The 25,685-nt window shown below is 50.4% G+C and overlaps 1 protein-coding gene and 1 long non-coding RNA gene across 4 annotated transcripts; both read right to left on the bottom strand.

Moving 5' to 3' along the window:
• Positions 1-24: 24 nt before the first annotated feature.
• Positions 25-12,204, bottom strand: VWA5B2 (von Willebrand factor A domain containing 5B2). Of its 3 annotated transcripts, XM_067034126.1 has the most exons (21): positions 12,074-12,204; positions 11,877-11,958; positions 11,053-11,198; positions 10,798-10,968; positions 8,691-8,910; positions 8,354-8,511; positions 7,698-7,829; positions 7,339-7,463; positions 6,786-6,941; positions 6,255-6,365; positions 5,966-6,174; positions 5,765-5,876; positions 5,130-5,315; positions 4,087-4,258; positions 3,690-4,003; positions 2,983-3,172; positions 2,525-2,881; positions 1,444-1,581; positions 1,260-1,343; positions 942-1,162; positions 25-855 (listed from the first exon to the last, which is right to left on the bottom strand). In XM_067034126.1, the coding sequence occupies exons 3-21, from the start codon at positions 11,189-11,191 to the stop codon at positions 307-309; spliced, it is 3,744 nt and encodes a 1,247-aa protein (XP_066890227.1). In that variant the 5' UTR covers positions 11,192-11,198; positions 11,877-11,958; positions 12,074-12,204; the 3' UTR covers positions 25-306. The 3 variants fall into 3 exon arrangements, with proteins under 3 accessions (XP_066890227.1, XP_066890226.1, XP_066890225.1); XM_067034125.1 differs by lacking the exon at positions 11,877-11,958 and having other exon boundaries at positions 11,053-11,262; positions 12,074-12,186; XM_067034124.1 differs by lacking the exons at positions 11,877-11,958; positions 12,074-12,204 and having other exon boundaries at positions 8,679-8,910; positions 11,053-11,285.
• An 11,942-nt stretch (positions 12,205-24,146) lies between these two features.
• Positions 24,147-25,082, bottom strand: LOC136794248 (uncharacterized). The gene is made up of 3 exons (XR_010840703.1): positions 25,003-25,082; positions 24,828-24,864; positions 24,147-24,231 (listed from the first exon to the last, which is right to left on the bottom strand). It is a non-coding gene; the product is annotated as an uncharacterized lncRNA (long non-coding RNA).
• Positions 25,083-25,685: the final 603 nt, after the last annotated feature.

Below are 25,685 nucleotides of genomic sequence, written 5' to 3'. Positions count from 1 at the left end.
CGCGGCAGATAAAGAACTCATTCAGACAGTCCTAAGAGGCACTTTATTGCATAGGATTTAGGGACTGTGGCTCTCTCCCCTTCTACTGCACTGCACAGAGCTCAGAGGGGAAGGGGCGTGGGGTGGGAGGAGCAGGAGAGAGCACAGGCAGGCACTTTCAGTGGGGCAAGAGGATTTTGTGAAGGGAATAAAAAGCAGTAGGGGCGGACTGTCACCAGCCCACCCCTTCCCAGCACCAAGAGGCCGGCTCTGGGTGGCAGTGACTTGAGTTTGTTGGGGGGTGCCAGCCAGAGCAACCGGTGACCCTCACATGTTTGCTGGGCTGTAGCACAGCAGGTGCAGCTGCAGGTTCTTGTCCCAGTGGCGCAGCAGCAGGAAGAGACCCCGGGCTGCGGCCTTGAGGTTGGCCAGGTCGAGGCCGTCGGGCAGGTGCTGGGCCCGCAGCCAACAGTCAGCCTTAGCTGCTGCCAGTTCCCACTCACCAAAGGCCGCAGCACAGCGGTGTTCCAGCCACGCAAGCGCCACAGCGGTGGCCCAAGTCCGGCCCCGCAGGTCGGCACCACCAGGCCCTTCCGCCCCCTCCGAGGCCTCGGTGTCTGAGCCCCGGCCACTGTCCACCTGGCCTGGACCCTCGGAGCCCGAGCTGGGGGACGGGCTGCAAGAGGCCGTGGCACTGTCACCCTGGCCAGCACCATGGCCTAGAAGTGCCCAGGGAGAGGAGGCCGAGGTGGGGCTGAGGCTGGTGCGATGCGCAGCGAAGGGCGAGGCTCGGCACAGGCGCTCCAGCGAGATGCGCACCGCTGCACAGAAGGGCGCGTCTAGGCGGAAGGAGCCGGGCGCCTCCTGCAAGCGCACCTGAGGAGAGAGGAGGTGGGGGGAGAATCGAGCTGAGACAGCGCCCTGGCCCTGGCAGCGCCACCCTCCACCTCCCGAGTCCTCACCAAGGGCAGGTAGTCATGGTTGCTGCCTTCACTGTTGCTGTCACTGGCTTGGCCCGTGTTGGGGCTGCAGAGTCTATGGCTGTCTGGGCCTCTGGCCTTCCGACGGCCCAGGCTGAGCCAAGAGGGAGGCTTGGGGGGCAGACGATGGGGACCTCCGATGGGGGCTGCGCGGTCCCCCAAAGCAGAACTGGAGTTGCCAATTTGGTCCGGCTCCCTGCCGCCTGCCAGAGAGCCTCCCTTAAGTCCTGAACTGGAGCCATTCAGTGGTGGTCCCTAAGCCTGGTTTGTCCCTACCATTTACCCAAATTTGAGTGTTACCTTTAGAGTGGACGACTGTGGGCAGAGGAGCTGCATCTACACGACCTTGAGAGGCAGGAGGGGTGCCTGGGGGTTCAGCTGGCTCTGCAGGGGCACAGAAGACAGGGGTGAGGTATGTCTTGGAGGGTGGCCAGCGAGATGGGAACCGGCACCTGGGAGGTCACCTGGAAGGGACCTTACCTACCTGAGCTCTGCACCTGCAGGGCTGAAGGTAGGACCTCTCTAGTGGTAGCATCCACAGCTACAGGGCAGGTGAAGAAGGAAGGGGCAGAGCTGACCTTGCTTGTTTGAAGGGCTCGGAGCCAGGACCTCCGGGCATGACCTGCAAAACCAAGGAGCCACATGCTGGCTGGGAGGGGGGTGTTCTCCCAGCACTCACTCTCTACAAAGGGCTTCACAGAAAAAAATCTCAGTGCTCCCATAGCTTCTCCCTCTGTACACGTTTTTTTTTTTTTTGGCTGTGCCTCCAGGCTTGCGGGATCTTAGTAGTTCCCCAACCAGGGATTGAACCTGGGCCCTGGCAGTGAAAGCTCCAAGTCCTAACCACTGACCGCCCGGGAGTTCCCAGCCTTCTGTCCACTTTTGAACAGAGGGGAGTTCCTTCTCGGGGTCAGCTCAGACTCCTCAGCTTTGACAAGAAGTGGTTAGGCTGAACACTCAACCACATTGTAGAAAGACTAGGCCCCCGGCCACCCACAAATTCAACATTCTGGATACAGCCCAGAGGAGGCATTGACTGTGGTACCTTTTCCATCCACTCATTTCAGCACTGCCCAACAGAACTTCCTGCAATGATGGAAATGTTCTACATCTGCATGATCCAGTATAGTAGCCACTAGTCCCATGTGACTATTAAGCACTTGAAGTGTGGCTAGTGCAACTGAAGAACTGACATTTTAACTTTTTTAATAATCTTCCTAAATGACAGATTTGTTTTTATGTTATGGGCACTGTGAATCATTACAAGATGAAATTCCCTCTCTGTTGGCTGCTAGGAAGCTTGCCAGTTTGGAGTCCCATGCTTGCAAGGGCACAAAACCTCACGGTGTGCATCTTTGATATAATCTCATTCTCTGCTTCCTTTTATTATCCCCTTTTCCCCCGTTGCCCTGCTTAATTTTTTTTTCTTGACAATGTGGGTGAGCCGCCTCAAATCACTTGTGAGCAAGGTGAGGTATAGCGAGTGATCCCACAGACCTATGCCTCTGCCACTCTCCGCCCCATACAGGCTCCTTGAGCCCCGACTGGAGCCACCAGCAACTCACCCCGGTCAGCCCTGGTCTCACCCTGTCCTCGGAGAGCCAGCTGCTCATTGTCCCGGACCACGGAAGCCGCTGTCAGTCGATGGAGTGCTTGGTCCCAAGCATTTTCTCTTTCAGGGGCTGACGGAGGCAGTGAGCCAGCATCCCTAGGCCCCCACAGCATCTCCAGCCCAACTCCCACCTCCCAACTCATAGGCTGCTCCCCGCACAGGGCCCGGATCACCACATGGCAGCGCGGAGGCTGGGGAAGCAGTGGTATTGCTGGAGGGGCCGACTCCCCACTGTGGGGAACAGCCGTGAACAAGAAGGGTGGTTCCATCAACATGTCCCAGTCCATGGGGGCTGGGGAGAGCAGGTTTCCTGGGAAGAGACGATGGTAGGAGCAGGGGCAGTGGGGTGCCCTGGGCTCCACCTCCCCAAGGTCTACTTGGTGTCAGAACCCGGCTCCCCATAACCCTTACCTGAGTCATCCAGGCCCTGTCCCAGCAGCTGCCCTGGCTCAGGGCCTGGCCCATCTGGTGCTACACCCAGAGAGGGGTGGCGGAGATGGCCAGGGACTGAGTTCACCCGGCCTGGGGGGGATGACAGGCTTCGGCCAGTTAGAGCCGCTCTGCGTCGACAGCTTAGCACCTCAGCACTCAAGGCCCCAGTCTGCATGTGAGAAGGGGTGGGGGGGTCCAATGGTCAAGGAATGCAGAGCTGCTGGCCATCAGACATACATACACAGCTGGCCACATGCCCCTTTGTCTGAAACCCTGGATGGCTGCCCACCACCCTTAGGGGTGGGCAGACTCCTTCTGGCCCCTGACCCCCTTCCCATCGTCATCTCACTCCATGCCTATGTCTCAGTTGAGGTTATTGCTTGTCTGTTTTTATTCATGTCTTCTCCCATTTTGCCTAGCTAACTTCTTATTCTTCCAGAGGTGGCTCTTGCTTTCCTGACTCCCTCAGACAGGGTTAATCACCTTGACTCTGAACCCCCATAAAGCCACATCCCCGTGCACATCAGTGTATGTTGCATGGTATCATCATGATACATTATACCATCGTTACCCATCTATTTCTTCAGGTAGACTTAATAGTAACCACTGCACAATTTATGGCATACAGCCAATGGTCAATAAATATTTGCTGGATACATGGTAGATGGATGTGGATTGAATCTCACCTTGACTGGAGCCGGTGGGGGTGGAGGCAGGGGGCAGGAGTGGGAGCCAGCAGATTCCCCCCAGGCCAGGCTGCGACAGCCCTGCTGAGAAGGGAGATCCAGGGGAGCACTGCCTTTGGGCGACCCAGGGCCCTGGGAGACGGGGGACTCGCTGCTGCCTTTGGAGCCTGGGCCTGGCTCTGGGCTGGCAGAGCAGTGGGTAAGCACATACTGCTCCCGGATGTACGAGGACTGGAAGATGCGGCGCCATATGGCTGTGTCAGAAGAGGGGTTAGGTCCAGGGTCCGTGACTGGGTCTGTCAGAGCATCAGTACCTATTGGGAGGCAGGAGAATAGGCCCCAACCCTGGCCCCTCGCACTGCCCACTCCTCCAACACACATACACTCAGCCACTCACTCGGATCTGAGTCCCCAGCAGCCCACGGGCTGGACAGCTCTGCTGACACTGTGCCTGTTCCCAGTGGCTCTGAGGTGCCAGTGGGCTCGGTGCCAGGGCTGGTGGCAGATGGTGCTTCCTCTGGGGATGGGAACACGGAGCTGCCCAAGCTCTGCCAGCCAGGCTCTTGGCCCTGGAGAGGGATAGACGTTGGGGGAAAAAAACAACAACTGATTATAGTTATATACTACCTCTTTCCAAACAGGATTTAAGATGGCTCACTGCAAGAGGCAATAAAGATAATAAACCAGAAGTGAAAGCCCAGTACTAAGGAAAGAGGAAGCATACATGCTGACCATAGGGTTACTAGGGCTGCTGTGGCTGAGCTTCAGGTTTGGCCCTGAGCTTCCTGGCAGCCAGGGAAAAAGACAAACAGTCCATTATACAGCTCTCCTAATCAAAAAGGAGGAAGCCTGCTTGGTTCTTCTAGAGAGATAAAGCTTTTCATAATAAAAATAACAATCATTTTTCCAACTCCTCCTATGTGTCAAGTATCCTACCAAGAGCACACATGTTATGACTTCTAATTACAACCTTATGAAAAAAATCAGTACAAGGAAATGGGCTCAGAGAGGTTAAGTGACTTGCCCCAAATCAAATGGTTAGTATATGGCAGAGTTGGGATCTGAGATTTCATCTAGACAATGCTCTGTCTGTCCCTGAATGTTACAGGAAATAATCCAGATGGTGCTTTTTGCAGGCACTGTGTGAAGTAATGAGCAAGTTTTGACAAAAACCTTGAAACTAATACTGGCGCTGTTCTCTGTAACGGTGCACTTTAGTGACCAAGGGTAGCACTTTACAGGACAGCTCAGTGTAAGACCTTATGAGGGAGGCAGGCTGCAGTCCTTTGAGGGACCCAGTATGGTCTCTAAGGAGGTCTAGTGGGTATAGCAGTAGGAGCGTTTGGCAGAGAGAGGCACAGGGACTAGGAAATGGGTTTTGCAGAGATGCAGGGGCTTCAGCCATCCCAGGCCCACCTCCCACACCCAGCCCAGGCTTACCCCTAGGGGGCGGGACCGGAAGCCGTCCACCCTGAAGAGCGAGCAGTAACCAAGCAGCTGGTCCCCAGGATAGAGCGCTGGGATCTCCCGGGGCGTCAGCAGTGCCTCCACCGCATCAGGCACAAACCAGTCCACAGAGATGTCGCTCAACGCGGGCTCCAGTGCCTTCCGCAGGGCCTGCACCAGCTGTGAGGAGTGACCAGAGGGAGGCCATGGGAGAGAAAGAGGTGCCACACAGCCAACAGAGTGGGAAGGCTGCCCTTCTGCTGATGCCATCTACCCAGCCCCTGGCTGAGGGGACCAGGGTCCGGCTGCGGTTGGGGGAAGGAATGGGGGTAGGAACAAGCAAGGGGATTGAGTGTTCAGTGCTCAGGGCTCGGTGCTTCTCCTGACCTGAACTGTGCCACGTGGATAAGGCAAGACTTTTCAAAGATATGGCTTAGTACCCAGACAAAACTGAGAGCAAGATTTGGGGAGCAGTCAGAGGCCATGTCCCCCACACCTCTGGCCTCCTGCAGCACCCCACAGCAGGGTGCCTGGAGACCCCACGACCTGACCAGGTTCTGTTTCAGACTCAGTGCAACTTGGGAGGAGGACTTAGACGAATAGGGAACAGGGCCCAGGCTCTAGCTCACCATGGGCTGCAGCCTTTCTCCAGGTCTCAGGAAGTAGGCCTGGCCCCTGCTGAGAGCAGACAGACCCTGCAGCAGCCGGCGGCAGGCAGGCCCCAGCCCAAAGGAGAAGCACCTGAGAAGAGAAGGGGGAGCAGCCGTGACCTGCCGGAGCCTCTTTGGGAGGCCAGTCTCAGGAGCCTGGCTCTGACCACTCCATCCTACCTGGCTGCCCCCCTGTGCCACCTCATGAGCTCCAGGGTTTGGTGGGTCGCAGCAGCCATGGGGGAGGCAGCGGTGATCAGGAACAGCTGCCGAGGGTGGGCCCTGTGCTGGGGCTGCCCCAGGGCCCAGTCCAGCGCAGACCTCACATCCGGGGGGCCGCCCGCAGCCTGCAGCATCTCAGTGCTCTTGCAGATCAGCTGCACAGCTTCCTGGAGGAAAAGGACATGGGCTGGGCCACACTGGCTGAGATGCCTCTGTCTAGGCCCCCAAAGCCCTGGGCCACACTCACGTCACTGCAAGGCCGGCTCTCTGGGAAGAGGGGCTGCACCAATGTGCCAAACGTGGCCAGGTTGATGAGTGTCTGGGGTGGGAGTGACTTCACAGCCAAAATGATGGCATCCTGGGGAGAGCCAGGGAGGGCAGGGTGAGGCAGGCCCCACTGGCACCGGTAGAGAACAAGGGATGCCAGATTGCTTGCTTTCTCCAGGTCGTGTGTAAAATGAGGGGTAATCTGGGTGAGGCCCTGTGTGTGTGAAACTGTAAGTGAGACCCTGGCATGTGAGGGAGACTCTGTGAGACACGATTGTGCATGTGACCCTGGAGGTGTATGTGAATCCTTGGGTTTGAGATTCGGTGTGACTGAATGTAACTTTACATATTAAAGAGGCTCTTGGAATCTGGGAGAAATGCATGTATGTATGAGCATGAGAAGGAGAGAGAGGTGTGTGTGTATGTGTGTCCTCGGGAGGCTGCCCCCAGCCCACCTCAGACCCACTGCTGCACCTGACCCCAGGCCTGCCCACACCGTGCTCCCACAGGCCTTGTGTGCCATGCTGCTGCCATCCAACAGGAAGAGGAGCTCCCGGGTGGCTGTGCCCAGGTGTCCAGGCTTGGAGCTCAGGTCCGGGCAGAAGCTCAGCACCAGCACGGGGTTCAGCAGGATGTCCTTGTGGAAGCGTCGCTGCAGGAACCACACCTGAGCACGGGAGCCCCAAGTCATCCTGGGCCAGGCAGAGTGCAACTCCGACCTAGGCTGGCAGCAGGACCTAGCCCCAGAGACTTTTTCAATCCAGTCCACCCAGAGGGGGCACCCTTTTGTAGTCATCTGAATAAAAGCGAGGGCAGAGACAAGTGGCTGTCCTCTGCCTAGGTCAGTCCTACCCCCAGTCCTCCGAGACACATTCCAGGGACACTTGAGTGGGCTCTCCTGTGAAAATACTCATCAGTCCTCTGGGAGGGTGGTGGCAGCTACTGAGAGCTCCTGCTGAGAGCAGAAGCCCCCTGCCCATCCCAACGTAAGCCTGCTCCTCCTGCACTAACACAGCCAGAAGTGGTGGGACCAGGGGCCAGGCCAGGACCCCAGGCAGCCATACCTGCCGGTCCCCCGCACTGTCTCTTCGCTGCAGCCTCTGGAAATCCCGGCGGGCCCTCACCTGGGCCTCATATTCTGCTGAGCTCAGGCTGCCGGCCTCCAGCATCAGGTGTGGCTGGTGGGGCTCTGGGGAGAAGGGGACCCAGCTCTGTGAGGGAAGTCCCTGTCTCTAGACCCCAACTGCTCAGGCCCACTGTCCCGGGAGAACTTTGCCGGTCCGGCCTCCCTGTACCACCAGACCCACCCTCACAAATGACTCAGTTGTCCGGCTTAGGGTCCAGAAATCTACACTTGAAAAATGCTACCCAGGTGGTCCTGAAGCAGGTCAGAGCTGGCCTACTGTGTGTCCCAGTCTCTCACCACTGGGGTGCAGCAGGATCTCCAAGGCCCGGTCGCAGTGGTGGCCCTCTGCCAGTGTGACACAGATGGTGGCTGCAGAGCTGGCATGAGGGGGGGCATCTGCCCGCAGAGCATGAGAGGGGCTCTCCAGGCCTGAGGGATGTGGAGACAGGGAGAGGTGATGATTGCCCCACCCCAAGCCAGTACTAAGAGCACAATTATCACCTTCCCAGGCAATAGTGGTGGGGGTCAGGATCATGACTGATTCAGCTCAGCTCTCAGAGTCCAAGCTATGGAGTGGACAAGGGAGGATTTACCTGCTTTCATGGACTGGGAGAATTCCCAGGTGCATTCCTGCCTGGCCAAACAGTTCTATATCAACCAACTGCTGACTTAACATCCTGGTCCACCTCATGCACAAGAAAACTCAACTTCATCACTTGGACCGGTCTCATTGTAAGCATCTCTCTTCTCATTGGTGAGTGGAGTGGGATATAAATAAATGACGCTGACAAACCTAGGGGTGTGTTTGTTGTGTGGAAGTGGCCAGGGGGTGATCCCACTGTAAGACTAGAGGTTCCTAAGGCTTAGGTCCCTGTCTTCTTTTTGTCCTGTGTTCCTCCCATCCCTGAGCCTTCAGATATGTCCCAGGCAGCTACGCTAGGAGGGGCACCCACCTGCCAGCAGGCATGGCCCAGTCACCAGCATCTCGAAGGAGAAGGTGTACGGGGCCGGGCAACGGGCAGGGCCTGAGAACACGTCCCGAGGGGCAGCTGGCTCCTCCCAGGCCGGCCCATTCCCCTCAGGGCTGCCCATTCCGAAGCAGCTGGTGGGGCTGGAAAGGAACACAAGGAGGGTCACTGGGCCACTACCAGGGCCCCTAGCCCCTCTGGCTGACTGGCCTCAGCCCTTCCCCACCTGCCCATCCCCCGGGGCACCCTGCCAAAGCCCCCTCACCCGCACTAGACCCAGAGAAGCCGAGGGAGGGACGAAGAGAATCACCATAGGCCCAACCTGTCGTCACAGAGCCCCGGAGGCCTGGGGGGCCCCAGCGGGCCTGACGGGGCCAGAGGGGTGAGCACGGAGGGCAGGGCCACGCGCAGCACCCCGTCAGGCCTGGAGGGCAGCTCCCGGCTGCTGCGCAGGGTCACTGTCATGGTGCCGGCTGCGGCAATGAGGCCTGTGGGCAGCACCAGTGTGGACCGGGCCTGGGCCAGATCCAAGACAAGATGACCTATGAGGAGTGAGGAGAGGGGTCAGAGGGGGCTGGAAGCAGACGAGATGGGGGAACCTGGGGGTGGGAGCAGGCACGGAGTCAGGGGAGCTTGGGCAAGGGGGATTTTGTGAGGTTGGAGGGATGCTGGGCTAATGCACCGGTGATGCAGGATGGAGGCATGAGATGAACGATGGTTGAAGGAGAGGCAGGTTGATGGTAGAAGGAACTGGCTGTCATTAGGAAAGGCAGCAGTGACATCACTGCTAACAGAGGGCTGAGGAGGAGAAGGGGGCATGTCCACACCACCCCCAAGGTCCTGGGGGACCCATACCCTCCACCTCTCTTTCTCTACCTGCTCCAGGCTGTTCAACCCTTGGGCCTCATCTTCCTAAAGAACCCTCGCTGACATCTCCCATAGCCTGGTATCCACCTGCTCACAAATTCCCTGCTCATGAACAGTCAGGGGCTCCCCACTGCCCACTAGGTGTGGCTCCAGAATTTTCTACCCAAGAGGAATTCAGGAACTGTAATCCATTTGGAAGCTAGCTAGAGGACATTTACATACCAAGCACATCATTTTCCTTAGATCGCGGTTTGTTTGGGGACGGTGGAGTCATGGGCATCACCATTACTGCTAAAGGGAAAATGGCCAGGTGTATACAGTGATGGTCAAGGCCCTACATGCCCCAACCTACCTTTACAGCCCTACTTCACCTCATTTCCCCACAATAATCATTCACCCTTTCTTTTGAAAAAAATACTTGCTGAATAAATGAAGGGAAGAAAAAAATGGAAGGAAAAAAAGGAAAGGAAGAAGGAAGAAAGGGGCCTCCATCCTAGGCAGCTGAGTCTTGGGACAGTCTGATACAGTGAAGAGAGCACAGTGTCAGGTTTTGAGTCTCCACTCTGTGATTCCTAACTCTATCCTTTGGTAACTCTCTTATTTAGAGGAGCCTTGGTTTCCTCATTTAAAAAATGGGGGTCATAATTATATGTCAAGGACTGTGGTGAGGAATGAATGAGATGATATACGCGAAGCATCCAACGTTTAAGAGACTGTTGCTGTTACTTTCGTCACCTATAAAAGGGGGAAGGAGAAGGACACTTGCATTACATACCTCTCTGGATTCAAATGAGGTGACATCAGTGACTGGGCTTTGTCAACTGTGAATCACTATAAACATGAGGTATTTTATTACCATCACCCAGTATAACTTACTTCGAAACCTTTGCTTACATGATGGTGCCTGCCTGGAGTGCCTTTCCTCTCCTCTCCATATCACTACATCCCACCCTTCCTTTCAGTCAAATGCTGGCTCCACTTCCTTCTGGAATTTTCCTGAGGCCTCAGCCCAGAGCTCACTCTAGCCTCTAACTACCTGCTGGGTTTGTGTCAACTCTCAACACCACTGAATTCTGTCCCTCTTCTCACCCAGATGGTAAATCCCATGTGCAGGAATCAAGTGAATGTACAAATAAATAAAGGAATGAAGTGCAAGCCAGAAAACCTAGCAGAGGGGTGGGCTTCCATCCCCTCACCCAGCACTCACGGATCCTCTTTGTGCCACATTTTGTGCCAGATGCTGAGATTCTGGACTCCGAGATGACCAAAACCCTGTCCCAGGCTCAGGAGCTAAAGCTCCAGAGGGAGAGAGAGACGTGTGGACTGCCTGCCTTGTCTATCTACCTGGCTGCAAACCTCGGGTCAGACCTGGGTCACATTCCCCCAGCACCTGGCCCATGTCAGGGGCCCAGTCCTCGACTGTGGAATAAAGGGATGAATCAATGAATGAAAAAAAACAGTGGCTGGAGGCGGGGACAGGGAGGGGCGGGATGCAGAGCGGGTGCAGGAACTAAAGTGCGGCTGCTTTCAGTGAGATGGGGCGGGGAGCGCCCTGGACTCACCCTGCGCACAGCGGCGGGGTGTTGAGGCCCCCAGCGCGGGGCCCACGGCGCGGCAGCAGGCGGCCTGCGAGCGGCGCCGGCTCTGCAGCTGGAAGGAGACGCGCCGTCCGGCAGCCTCCGCCTCGAAGCCCGAAACCACTTCGGCCTCGGCCAGCGGGTACACAAACACGCCTGGGGCGGGATGAGCGCACAGGCGATGTCAGACCTTGCTAGGCTTGCGCTGGCCACCACCCTGCGCCCCCGCCCGGGCCTCACCGTCCACAGGCTGCGGCTGTGGGTTGTGGTAAGTGAGCCGGGCCCGCAGGCTGAGGCAGGGTCCATTGGCGCAGGCCCGAACCCAGGAGTCCGTGAGGGGCAGCGGCGTCCAGCTGGAGGGGCAGTACAGGCCGGGCATGGTGCCTCTGGTGGAGGGGGTGCTCGATGAGGGGTGCGCAGCGTGAGTTCAGGGCGCTCCGCCACACCCTGCTGAAAGCAGGCGGCGAGGCTCTAACTCCGGCGCTGGGACGCGGACCTGCAGGGGGCGCGAGGCTGAGCCCGGCCCCGCGGACAGGTGGCGAGGGGAGGGAGGCAGCGGGGGTGGCGGGATGGGCATCCTCGCCGGTTACCTGGGAAGCCGGGGCGGAGCGCAGCTCCAGGCAGCACGGGGACCCGGGGAGTGGAGGGTTAATGTTTAACTGGAGCTACGGGCGCCCAGCAGTCCCGCCGCCGGCTCCTCTAGGGGCGGGCGGGGGGTAGTGTCGCAGCTGTTCCATCACACCCTCCCGGGCCTCACCGCCACCCCAGTACCTGCCGGGCCCCCGGGGCCCCAGGCGGCTGCCAGATGTTGGAAGTGGCGCGGGTGGAGAGATGGAAGATGCTCTGGGTGGGGAGCAAGGGTTTAAAGGGCCAGCATCCTTCTGGGTGTCCCCAGCCCAGCAAGGGATAGCAGGGGCTGGGTGGGACGGGGAGTCGAAGGGCCGCAGTCCCCCTCTCTCTCTCGGGCTCCTCAACTGACAGGGGCACTGAGACGGGCTGCAGGCCGGAGTGGAGGGGACTGGGTTGGGAAGAACGAGATGGGAAGCGAAAGGAGGGGGTCTTACGGAGGCAAGACGCGGAGAGGTGTTGGGCAGACGGACTCGTCGGGATCCGTCGGGCACCTCCCCCCAGCCTGGCAGAAGTGATCTGGGAATGGGAAGGGGGGCTGCAGCCGCCGCCGCCCGCACAGCCGAACTGTCTAGGGATGCTGCGGGCGGGGTCTGGGGATCGTCCCCCTCCCCTTAGGCAGCCCCAGCCTCACCGTCGCGTCCTCTGCGGAGTTCTGGGCGCCAAGACGGGACCAGGATAGGTGGTGCCGCCTCTGCGACCAGGGCCACATTCAGTCTGGACACCTGCCGGGCGCCCGCCGCGACCGCTCTGAGTCCGCCCAGGGGCGTCGGCCCGGTGGGTGCCGGTTCCGCCCCCGCTCGGAAGGCGGCCCCTCCAGCTGGCCTCGGCCCCGCCTGTCGCTGCGGCGGGGCGGCTGCTCCCCGCCCCCTTCGGGCGAGGTACCGCCTCCGCGCTAGCGCCGGCCGCTCCAGCCAGACCAGGCGCCGCAGTGCAGGAACCGCGCGCGTCCTCGCCCCGCGCAGCCCCCCATCAATGCGGGGCGGAGGCCTTCGAGACCCCACCCTTTCCGTTCTTCAGGAAGTGAGGGGCTCTGCAAGTGCAGCAGAGGGGCTCGATTTTCAGTCCCCCACCCCAGCACTGCAGCAACCCCAGCTATCCCGATATTACCTCACCCCTGCCCCCTCACCCCTCACCCCCACAACGGCTCAGCTTTTCATCACTGCAGCGAACCCCAGGGCCCCATCACCGTAGGAACCCCGAGCCCCCAAGAAGCCCGACCCTTTCCTGTGCAAAGCGCAACTTCACTGCAGAAGCCTCCCCCTCCCCCATCCCTGCAGGTGTCTTCAGCTAGAGTGATCACTTCCGTGGCCACTCACTCCAAGCAGGGATCCGCATCACTGAAGGAGTTCTCCCCTCTCCAACAGCCAGCCTTCCCACCACTGCTGTGCCATCTCCCCACTTTTTCTGGGGGTGGGGAGGGTAGGCAGGATCGCCCTCTCAGGCTATAACTTCTGGGTACCTTCAGTTGCCCACCACCTTGGAGTGAGGCCTTTCGGCCTGCAGAGCTTTCTGGTGGCTGCAGACTGCCCCCATCGTAGCAGTGACCCCTCACCCCATCACTGAAGCACCTGTAGGAGATAACATCCCTGCCTGTTATCAGGTTCCTTTGCTACTGGCTGAAATTTCGTGCACTTGACAGTGTTATGCTGCAAAAGATTAGGGAAGTCTGTAAAATCTTCCCCAGGATCCCTGAGGGAGAGTCTGGGAGCCCTGGGAAAGTGACCGTGTTGGGGGTCACCCATGCACGCTTTCTTGGAGAGGCCACACTCAGATTCTGCCAAGAGAGCTTGAGGAGAGCTGGGAGTGGGGGGCAGCCAGTAGGGAGTGGGCTTCAAGTCAGGCTCAGGGTTCTCACCCCTCCCCCTTTACTGTATCCTGATTCCAGTCACTATCTCCATGCTGGTCCCAGGGGGAATCCCCTGCTTCCTTGAGCACCTGAACCCTCCACTCCAGCCCTTTCCCTTGCTCAAACCACTTAGCATGGTGGAGATAGCTTGGCTTTTTCCCAGGGAACTTCATGGGTGGAAATGCACAGGGATGATACAGGAGACATAGCCACCATTACAATGATCCATCTCACGGGGAGCTCTAGCTAAGTCCCAGCCTGTTCTCTTTTTTTTCTAATTAAAAAAATTTTTTTTAATTTATTTTTAATATTTTTGGCTGCGTTGGGTCTGTGTTGCTGCACGCGGGCTTTCTCTAGTTGTGGCGACCAGGGTCTACTCCGTTATGGTATGCTGGCTTCTCATTGCGATGGCTCCTCTTGTTGCGGAGCACAGGCTCTAGGCACACGGGCTTCAGTAGTTGTGGCTCACGGGCTTAGTTGCTCTGTGGCACGTGGGATCTTCCTGGAGCAGGGATCAAACCCGTGTTCCCTGCATTGGCAGGCAGATTCTTAACCACTGTGTCACCAGGGAAGTCCCCAGCTCTGTTTTTTTCACTCTATCTGAGCCCTGGTTCCATTGACCCCCTCTCCTCCCTTCTCTGCTGAGCCCTCTCCCAGCCTCATTCAGAGTGAACATTCCTAGAGCTAGAGCTAGAGGGACCAAGAAAAGGCTAAGTAGGTGTGCATTTGTTTTTTTCTCTTAGTTAATATTTGTCAAGCACTTACTATTGGCCAGGCGCTGCACTAAGCATGCATCACCTCCTTTAATGATTAAAATAGCCCAAGAGACAAGTACTATTATTATCTTACAGATGAGGAAACCAAAGCCCAGACAAGGTAAGTAACTTGCTCATGATAAGCTAGTAAAGTGGTAGAGCCAGGATGCTGAACTCAGATGATCTACCCTCAGAACCCTTGAACCTTTGTTTTTAAACTACTACCGTAGACAATAAAATTTCCTTAATGTTTATTTCCTGGTTTATTTCTCTTTGATTTTCCCTAAATCTCTTTTTTTTTCTGAATTTTTTTAAAAATTGAGGGACTTTCCTGGTGGTCCAGTGGTTAAGACTCCACGCTTCCACTGCAGCAGCCACAGGTTCGATCCCTGGTTGGGGAACTTAGATCCTGCAAACTACACAGCACAGCCATGAAAAAAAAATTTATAAATAAATAAATAGAGATATAATTGACATATACCAATATATTAGTTTCAGGTGTACAACATAATGATTTGATATATGTATATATTGTGAAATGATTACCACAGTAAGTTTAGCTAATATCCAATTAAATTTCCTAAATCTCTTAATATACCTCCTTTTGAAAATTCCCATCAGCCTTGGCTGACCTCAAAAAAAAGGGACAGGTGGAGAAACAAGTGTAGAATGTGAGACCTAGTGCCAAGCCAGCAGGCAAAGGTGGGAGCTGGTGGGGCCCAGGCAGGGAATGGGACAGGACAGGTGGTTGAGTCTATAGCCCACCTTTACCTCTTGAGCCAGTGAGAGCCCCTGGGAGTGACTCTCTCTATCTATCACAGGCCCTGGCACGCAGTAGGTGCCCAATAAATGTTGGCTGACTCAGTTACAGGGATGATGTGAGAAAACTCACTGGCTCTGTTACTGGAATTGACCCTATTTTCTAATATCTGTGTGGAGCAGACCGCTGGGCCACTGAGGTCCCTGTCCAGGATACCTCTCACCTTGGCCACCACCAACCTAGCCTGTAGGTTGCTTCTCCTCTGATCTGGCCCAGGAGGGAGGATTGAACTTGTCCCCCCCAGGTCAGCAGAACACTGTCCAGGTCAGGGCCAAAAATGTCAACAACCTTTATCAAGGGTGGTGGTATAGGAGTGGGGACAGGGTAAATCTAAAAGGAAAGGGCCTCAGAAAATGACATTCAGCTGTGTCACTTGTTGCAAAACACAACTCAGTTATCTTCTGCTTGTGGGCTGCCTCCCTTCCTTCGGGACCAGTGGTTGTGTTTCCCCAAGCCTCAGAAGCATCTACACTCTCATATTTGAGCTCCAGGAGAATAGGCCTAGAGAAAGAGTTTTACCTCCTGCCTGTCTCAAGCTCAGTATACAAAATTCTCAGCCCCATGTGAAGCCCAAATTGGAAGATGGCTTAGTTCATTAGTATTCAGTCAATAAATATTTCCTGTTGTATGTGCTGGGTGGAAGCCACAGCAGGAAACAAGACAGTGGCAGATCCTTCCTCTCATGAAAGACATCAAACATACATTAACATACAATTAATTTGTAAACTTCTGATTCAGAAATAATTTCAAAACGTGTACAAAAATTGGAAGATTAGCATTTTTTAAAACTAATTTGTTGTTCTGAACCATAGATTGTTCACATAGTACCTCTTTACCCGTAAATACTTCAATGTATGTTTCTTAAGAATAGGGACAAGGGACTTCAGTGGTAGGCACAGTGGATAAGACTCCATGCTCCCAGTGCAGGGGGCCTGGGTTTGATCCCTGGTCAGGGAACTAGATCCCACAAGCATGCCGCAACTAAGAGTTCACATGCCACAACTAAGGAACCTGTGTGCTGCAACTAAGGAGCCTGCCTGCTGCAACTAAGGAGCCCACGTGCTGCAACTCAGGAGCCCGCCTGCACCAACTAAGACCTGGTGCAACCAAATAAATAAATAAATTTTTTTTAAAAAAACAAACAAACAAAAAACAAGGACATACTCTTACATAAACACAGCATAGTTGTCAAATTCTGGAAAATTAACATTGAAGCAATTCTATTATCTAAACCACAGTCAGTATGCCAATTTCACTAACTGTTGCAAAAATGTTCTTCATAAATACTCCCCCTCCCCATCCAATCCAGGATCACACATTGCATTTAGTTGATAGTTCATATCATGTGTCAACTTGAAGGGTGGGTTTGGATGAGATTAACATTTAAGTTAGTTAACTGTTAGTAAGCAGACTGCTCTCCATAATTTGGGTGCGCCTCATCCAATCAGTTGAAGGCCTGAATAGAATACAAAGACTGGTCTCTCCAGCAAGAGGGGATTCTCTAACAGACTGCCTTCAGATTTTGTCTGAACTATCACAGATAATGTTGCCAGATTTGTTCATTGAAATGCTACTATTTTTCTTTTTGTAATTAAATAAGTAAGTACTTTTGTAGAGATTGTTTGATTCTATGTAACTATCCTGATCTTCATCAAAATCTCACCTACAAGTTTTAGCCTCCATTAATGTCCCAGTTGATATTTTATGTCAGTTTTATTGATGTATAATTTACATTACCATTTTTATTGTGGTAGAATACGCATACATAAAATTTACCATTGCAGCTAGTGAAAGAATTCAGCAAGGTAGCCAGATATAAGATCAATCTTCAAAAATCAATAGCATATCTCTACACCAGCTGTAACCAAGTAGAAAATGAAATAAAAAAGATGCTTTCACAATGATGACAAAAACTATAAAGTATCTAAGAATCTACTTAATCAAGATCATATGAGACCTCTATGAAGGAAACTTTAAAGCTCAAAGGACACAGAAAACAATCAAAATAACTAGAAAGATACTCCATTGTTGTAGATGGAATGGCTAAAAAACTAACAATGTTAATTTTTCACAGTTAATCTGTACATTCAATGCAATCCCAATTAAAATCCATGAGGATTTTCTAAAGTATAATAAACTTACTCCACTATATATACAGAGACAGTTTCAAAATTAGCAAAGTCAAAATTCAAAGTTTCAAAATTAGCAAAATATATAAAAAGAAGGAAGAGTGGGGCTTACCTTATCAGATATCAAGACATGCTACAAGACTACAGTAATCAAAAGAGTATGGTAGTATTACAAGAACAAGTTGGGTACTCCCTGGTGGTCCAGTAGTTAGGACCTCGGCATGGGTTCCATCCCTCTTTTGGGAACTAAGATCCTGCAAGCCTTGCAGCATGGCCAAAACAAAACAAAACAAAAAAACAAACAAAGAAAAAGAACAAGTAGAGCAATAGAGAACCTGACTCATGTGTGATATGATATAAATGAGAACATAACATGCAACAAATGTGGCACCACCATCACTGAAAAAAGGATAGGTTGTTTGGTAGATAATGTTTAGAAAAACTGGTTCATTATGTAAAGAAAGGTGAAAAAACATATTCTTATACAACAACACATACATAGTGAATTCTAGAGGATTCAACCTAAATAAGAAAAACAAAACTATACAATGAATAGAGAAAACAATGTTTCAGAAAATCTCTGTTACCTAAGGGTGATGGGGAAGGACTCAAAACATTTTAAAAGAACAAATCACTGTAGCAAAACACTGATGACTTTGATATTATAAAAATTAAATATTTCTTCTCTACAAGATTCTTATTAATCACAAAGGGAAAAATAGCAATTTAAAGCATAGAAACCTGGCAGACACCACCTTAACCAAGTAATCAAAGTTAACATCACCAGTAATGGGACAAATTGACATCACATGCCTCCTGATAAGATGTACTGAGAAGGTACAGTCTCACTTCTGTGATATTCCTGCCCAAAATGCACAGCCTGAATCTAATCATGAGGAAACACCAGACTAACCCAAATTGAGGGACATTCTCAAAATGAATGTCCTGTACCCTTCCAAAATGCTAAGGTCACGAAAGATAAAGAAAGGTTGAAGAACTGCTCCAGATTAAAGAAGGCTAAAGAGACAGGACAGCTAAATGCAATGTGTGATCCTGAATCAAACATATTTTTTTCTTTTTATATAAAGGAAATTGCTGATACAATTGGCAAAATTTGAATAAACTCTATAGATTAGATAATATTACTGTATCAATGTTTATTTCCCAATTTTGATAATTATACTGTGGCTATGTAAGTAAAGTCCTTGTTTTTAGAAAACAGCATATTGGGTACTTAGAGATAAAGAAACATTATGTCTGCAACTTACTCTCAAATGGTTTAGGAAAAAATATACACACACACATACACATAACACTGAGAAGGATAAAAAGCAAATGTGGCAAAATGTTAACATTTAGGAATCTGGCTGAAGGAAAGAGCAGAATTCTTTGTAATATTTTGCAATATTTCTCCAAGTCTGAAGTTATTCTAAAATAAAATGTTACAAAACTTAAGGATTTCTGATTAATGAAAGATACTAAGGAGAGAGTTAATGGCTGCCATGGTGAGAGGTGTTTCCCTACATATAAATTTATAGGTTTATGTGTTCATATGAGTATAAAGTTTGGAAAGATATCTATGAAACTGGTAACAATAGTTTCTTTAGGGAAGAGGGAACTAGAATTGGGAGGGAGAGGAGTATATTAACTATTTGAATATACCACTGCATTCTTCAACTTGTTACAACTCATATATATATATATACTTTTTTTTTTTTTTTTTTGCGGTACACGGGCCTCTCACTGCTGTGGCCTCTCCCGTTGCGGAGCACAGGCTCCGGACGCGCAGGCTCAGCGGCCGTGGCTCACGGGCCCAGCCGCTCCGCGGCATGTGGGATCCTCCTGGACCGGGGCACGAACCCGTGTCCCCTGCATCGGCAGGCGGACTCTCAACCACTGCGCCACCAGGAGAGCTCATATATTATTTTTATATTTTTAAAATATATATTTTTAAAATTTGAAACAATCTCAAGCATACAGAAAATTTTAAGTACAGAACAAAGAACTTCCCACCATGAACCATTTATAAGTAAGTAGCCAATTTATGTCCCATCACTCTTAATATAGTGTGTAGTTTCTACAAACAAGGACATTCTCCTAAATAACTATGGCACAACTGTCAAAATCAGGGAATTAACATTGATACGCCTCTACCATCTAATCCTCAAACCCTGCTTCAGTTTTGCCTAGTGTCCTAATAATGTCCTTTATGATAATAATTTTAAAAATCCATTTCAGATCACGTGTTGCATTTTGTCATCTCTCTGGAATCTCTTCTTCACTCTGGAGCAGTTCCTCAGTCTTTTCTTGACTTTCATGACCTTGATATTTTGAAAGAGTACAGGATATTTATTTTGCAGAATGTCCTTTAATTTGGGTTTGTCTGATACTTTCTTATGATTAGATTCAGGTTACACATCTTTGGAGGGAAAATCACAGAAACTATGCTGTGTTCTTTTCTTAAAAATAATTTAGGGACTTCCCTGGTGGTCCAATGAATCTGCCTTCCAATGCAGGGGACATGGGTTCGATCCCTGGTTGGGGAACTAAGATCCCACGTGCTGCGGGGCAACTAAGTCCACACGCCTCAAAGAGAGAGCCTACATGCTGCAAACTACAGAGCCCATGCGCCCTGGAGCCTGCACACGCCACAACTGGAGAGAAGCCCGCCCGATGGCAACGAAAGATCCCGCGTGCTTAACAAAGATCCTGTGTGCCATAACTAAGACCCCACGCAGCTAAAAAAAAAAAAAAAAAAAAAAAAGGAAAATAAATAAATATTTTAAACCATTTTTAATTGAAGTATAGTTAATTTACAATGTTGTGTTAGTTTCAAGTGTACAGCAAAGTAATCTGAATATATATATATATATTCTTTTCCAGATTCTTTTCCTTTATAGGTCATTACCTAATACTATATTCAAGATATTGAATATCGTTGTCTGTGCTGTACAGTAGGTCCCCCTTTGGTAACCGTAAGTTTGTTTTCTATGTCTGTGAGTCTATTTGTTTTTAAATAAGTTCATTTGTATCATTTTTTAAGATTCCACATATAATTGATATCATATATTTGTCTTTGTTGGACTTACTTCACTTGATATGATAATCTCTAGGTCCATCCATGTTGCTGCAAATGACATTATTTCAGTCTTTTTTATGGCAGAGTGATATTCCATTGTATATATATATATACCACACTTTCTTTATCCATTCATCTGTTGATGGACATTTAGGTTGCTTCCATGTCTTGGCTATTGTAAATAGTGCTGCTATGAACATTGGGGTGCATGTATCTTTTTGAATTAGAGTTTTCTCCGGATATATGCCCAGGAGTGGGATTGCAGGATCATACGGCAACTCTATTTTTTGTTTTCTAAGGAACCTCCAGACTGTTTTCTGTAGTGGCTGCACCAATTTATATTCCCACCAAGAGTGTAGGAGAGTTCCTTTTTCTTCACACCCTTTCCAGCATTTATTATTTGTAGACATTTTAATGATGGCCATTCTGACTGGTGTGAGGTGATACCTCATTGTAGTTTTGGTTTGCATTTCTCTAATAATTAGTGACATTGAGCATATTTTCATGTGCCTGTTGGCCATTTGTATGTCTTCTTTGGAGAAATGTCTATTTAGGTCTTCTGCCCATTTTTTTTTTTGCCCATTTTTCAAATTAGGTTGTTTGGTTTTTTGCTTTTTTAAAAAAATAGTAAGCTGTATGAGCTGTTTGCATATTTTGGAAATTAATCCCTTGTTGGTAGCATTGTTTGCAAATATTTTCTCCCAGTCTGTAGGATCACATGTTGTTTTTGTTTTGTTTGTGGTTTCCTTTATTGTGAAAAAGCTTTTAAGTTTGTCTCACTTGTTAATTTTTGTTTTTATTTCCATTACTCTAGGAGACAGAACTAAAAAAATATTGCTGTGATTTATGTCAAAGAGTGTTCTGCCTATGTTTTCCTCTAGGAATTTTATAGTATTTGGTCTTACATTTAAGTCTTTAATCCATTTTGAGTTTATTTTTGTATATGGTGTTAGGGAATATTCTAATTTCATTCTTTTGCATGTAGCTGTCCAGTTTTCCCAGAACCATTTATTGAAGAGACTGTCTTTTCCCTATTGTATGAATATACAATAGGGAAACAATCTCAAGACTGTTTTTGCTGTTTGGGGTTTTTAGTGTTTTCAGACAAATTAAAAAATTTTTTTGTTCTAGTTCTGTGAAAAATGCCTTTGGTAGTTTGGTAGGGATTGCATTTAATCTGTAAATTGCCTTGGGTAGTATGGTCATTTTAACAATACTGATTCTTCCAATCCAAGGACACAATGTATCTTTCCATCTGTTTGTGTCCTCCTCAATTTCTTTCATCAACATCTTGTAGTTTTTAGAGTACAGGTCTTTTGCCTCCTTAGGTAGGTTTATTCCTAGGTAAGGCATTTTATTCTTTTTGACATGATTGTAAATGGGATTGTTTCCTTAATTTCTCTTTCTGATATTTTGTTGTTAGTGTATAGAAATGCAACAGATTTCTGACGCTGTGTTCTTCTGATTGCATCCTATTGGGTGGCACAAGATTTTGATTTTATATTACTGATGATGTTTCCTTTGATTACTTGATTAAAAGTGGTGTCTCTTAGGCTTCTCTATTGTAAAGTCACTCCTTTTCCCTTTACAATGAATAAATGTTTTGAGTGGAAACATTTTGAATATATGTATCTCATTCCTCATCCAACTTTTAATTTATTCATGTATTTATGTATACCAGTATGGATTCATGGTTTTCTACTTTATTCAGGGGTTACAATCTGTACCTATCATTATTTATATTGGTGCTCAAACTCTCCCTAATTCATCCAGTGGGAGCACTTCAAGCTGATTTTTGTGTCCTTTTCCCACGTCCCAATCATTCTTTCAGTACTTCTTTGCTTTCAAGTACAAGATTTTGAGGCTCATCTTGCATCTTTTCTCCTGCAGTCCTAGAATCAGCTATTTCACTAGGGAGCCCTTGTACCTTATAGTGAAGAATGATATTTAGATGCTAGGATTTGGGCCCTGGGTGTGCTTATTGCCATGGGGTAGAAGTGTCACTTCCCCAAGGCCCTATCAATAGCCAGAGGGACTTCCCTGGCTGTTCAGTGGTTAAGACTCCATGCTCCCAATGCAGGGGGCATGGGTTCAATCCCTGGTCAAGGAACTAAGATCCAGCATGCTGCGTGACATGGCCAAAAAAGAAAGAAAATAAAAAATAAAGACAAACTATTCTTAGTTTTAAAAAAATAGGGATTTCTCTGGTGGTCCAGTGGTAAAGAATCTGCCTTGCAATGCAGGGGACACAGATTCGATCCATGGTCAAGGAACTAAGATCCGACACACCGCAGGGCAACTAAGCCCGTGCACCACAGCTACTGAGCTTGCACGTCTCAACTAGAGCCCACGTGCTGCAAACCACAGAGCCCAAGCGCGCCGCAATCCACGTGCCACAACTATAGAGTCCATGCGCCCTGAAGCCTGCGTGCTGCAAGGAAAGATCCTGCGTGCCTCAATGAAGATCCCACATGCCGCAACTAAGACCCCACGCAGCCAAAAATAAATTAAAATATATAAATAGATAATAAATAAATAATCTTTTTTAAAAAATAGCCAGAGCTGGGACAGAGCTACATACACACTTAATTCTGTACTTATTTCTGTTGTCCATCTCTTTGTATTGAAAACCATGAGTTCATACTAATGTCTCCAGTTTTAATCCAGCATCGCAATGTTCATTTTTCTCCCTTCCTATATTTTTTTAAAGGATTTATTTATTTAGGCTGCGTCGGGTCGTAGTTGCTGCACGCAGAATCTTACTGAGGCATGTGGGATCTTTCATCGCAAGGGCTCTTGGTTGTGGCACGCGGGCTTCTCACTAGTTGTGGCATACGGGTTTTTTCTTCTCTAGTTGTGGTGTGTGAGCTCCAGAGCACGTAGGCTCTGTACTTTGCAGCACACGGGCTCTATGAAGCACTTGAGCTCAGTAGTTGTGGTGCGTGGGCTTAGTTGCCCTGTGGCATGTGGGATCTTATTTCCCTGACTAGGGATCGAACCCATGTCCCTGCATTGTAAGGTGGATTCTTTACGACTGGACCACCAGGGAAGTCCCTCCCTTCCTATATTTGTAATTTCCTTCTCCAGCTGTGAGAAACCTGGCTCCCATTTACCCGAATGTATTTATTCACATGATCAGTCCCCCATTGCCACTGCCCTCTTACACATTCAGATGCCCTTCTCACTCTTTGTCTCCAACACACTGAGTTGTGTTGCTGCCCCCTTCCCCCTCAGTGAGTGCCCTCCTCACCCCAACCTTGCTCAACACCCTGTCCTGGTCATCCCTTCCTCAGGAATGCCCCCCTCCCCCTGCTTGGGCTCTGAGTCTCCACACCAGGCTGCACTCCCGTCCCCATTGTTGCAGGTACACCATCGTCACTCTGTTGGGTCTCTGGTACCTGCAGCAGGCCATTCCCATGCATGGATGTCCTCACTTCACTTGGGCTCTGACACCTTACCCTGGGCAACCTTCCTACACAGATGCCCTCCTCACCCTGATCAATTTCTGACATCCTGCTCTGGGTCTCTGAGGGGGATCCCACTTTATTGTGGACAAGTACCTTGCTCTACCCCATCTAATGGCTTCAGGACTGAATTGTTCAGGGAGGGAAGGGAAGAAGAAGACTTTTTTAAGTTTTAGAAGTTTAAGAGCACTTTTAGGAAGATGAAACTACTCTGTATGATACTATAATGATGAATACATGTCATTATACATTGTACAGAATGTACAACACCTAAACTGTGGACTTTGGGTGATAATGATGTGTCAGTATAGGTTCATCAGTTCCAAGCTCCCACTCTAGCGGGGGATACTGACAATAGGGGAGGCTATGCAAGTGTGGGACAGGGGAATGTGGGAAATCTGTGTATCTTCCCCTCAGTTTTGCTGTGAACCTAAAACTGCTCTAAAAAATAGTCCCTTTTCAAAAAAAAATTATTTATTTATTTTTGGCTGGGTCTTTGTTTCTGTGCGAGGGCTTTCTCCAGTTGCGGCGAGCGGGGGCCACTCTTCATCGCGGTGCGCGGGCCTCTCACTGTCGTGGCCTCTCTTGTTGCGGGGCACAGGCTCCAGATGCGCAGGCTCAGTAGTTGTGGCTCACGGGCTTAGTTGCTCTGCGGCATGTGGGATCTTCCCAGACTAGGGCTCGAACCCGTGTCCCCTGCATTAGTAGGCAGATTCTCAACCACTGCGTCACCAGGGAAGCCCTAATCTGTCTCTTACGTCCCAAAGCTTTGCACCTCCACCTCTGCTGCTCTGACCCCATATCCTTAGGGCTGGGTCTCGGTCATGGCCTGCTTGTCTCCTGACCTCTGTGCTTTCCTTCTCCAATGTCATTCCCTACTTTTTCTCAAATAATTTCCCCCAAATATTCACTTCTCAAGCATTTTTACTGAGCAGCTCTTTATGTGCCAGGCACAGTAGTGGTTGCTGCGATGAGCTGTCGGGAATGAAGGACTTGCCGCGCTAGCTGCTGAGCACTGACTGATGGCAGCAGGTCCTCAGCTGTCACCACTTAGGGGTAACTGCCTCAGCTGAAGGAAACTTCCTCTCCCAATGTCCTCACAGCTCCTTCTGGTGGCAGCCAGCATCCAGAGACTGTTCAACTCAGTGGAATAAGGCCGGACCCATTGCCTCAACTCAGAAGATCCCTGCCAGCTCCAGAATGTGGGGTTGGCTGAGGCCTTCATTGGGCCTGCATCAGTACTCAACTTCACCCTCTGCTCAATCTGGATCACCTCCCCCCAGTAAACATACCAATCTCCTCTTCAAGCTGCTCCCCAGGAAACCCAACCTGTGACAGGGACAGAAGATAAAAAGATGAGCAAGCCATGGTCTGGCCTTCAAGGATATCAAGGCAAAGTGGGAACTACAACCCTAATAATGGCAAGCAGCTTACAGTGAGGGACACACAAAGTGCACTGAAGCCCACCTGGAGGGGGGCGGGGTGAAGGGAGTCCATCACTCCAGGTGGACCCTGTGGGATTTCCCAGACTCCGACATCCAGGCTGCACACCCAGGCTGGTGCCGAGCTGTGGTGCGCTGATGTTGACGTTGCTTGGTTTGCATCTGTGGGTGAGCCAGGCCCAGGCCTGGGGAGTGGCTCTTAGTAGGATGTTATGTTCTAAATGACAAACTAGACAGGGGCATGGCCAGTGAGGGTAAATAGCCCTTTCTTTACTTGGCTAAAATTTGCCTGGAAACCAGTGGGAACTTACCTAAATGTTGTCTACATCCGACGAATCTCAAGATGGTAATTCCACATTGAAATAAACAGTTCTCTGACTGGCACATTCAAGTGCCTTGTAGACGTCTATGGAGGAACCCATGACCCTTCTGCACCCCTGCACTCTTCCTCCCACAGGGGACCAGCCAGGTTGCCTGAAAAGGTGCTGGTGAGCGTGGTAAGGGCAGCAGAAGCAGGGACGGCAGGACTTCAATGAAGACCCTGCAGACAGGCCTTTTAACCTGGCCAGCTCCTGATTGGCTTTAAGGCTCCAGCAGAAGAAACAGCTTCCCAATGGCTGGGGTTGGGCAGGCTTTCCATAGTGTGGAAAGGGTAGCTTCCCCCACTGTGTGTCAGATTCCTCCCTTCTCTCTGCCCTGTGTTTTCTG

This window comes from Kogia breviceps, chromosome 5 (assembly GCF_026419965.1).
Source record: "Kogia breviceps isolate mKogBre1 chromosome 5, mKogBre1 haplotype 1, whole genome shotgun sequence".
NCBI classification, from domain to species: Eukaryota; Metazoa; Chordata; class Mammalia; order Artiodactyla; family Physeteridae; genus Kogia; species Kogia breviceps.
Note: the sequence above shows the minus strand (reverse complement) of the source record. Positions and strands in the feature narration are given on the sequence as shown.

What these genes read in the sequence shown, in the direction of transcription:
- VWA5B2 (XM_067034124.1), bottom strand. Translation starts at nt 11,191, where the DNA reads ATGCCCGGCCTGTACTGCCCCTCCAGCTGGACGCCGCTGCCCCTCACG. An exon ending in GATCCTGCTGCACCCCAGTG is followed by an intron (nt 7,464 to 7,697) that starts GTGAGAGACTGG and finishes CCTTCTCCCCAG; the next exon opens with AGCCCCACCAGCCACACCTG. An exon ending in AGAGCCGGCCTTGCAGTGAC is followed by an intron (nt 6,175 to 6,254) that starts GTGAGTGTGGCC and finishes CTTTTCCTCCAG; the next exon opens with GAAGCTGTGCAGCTGATCTG.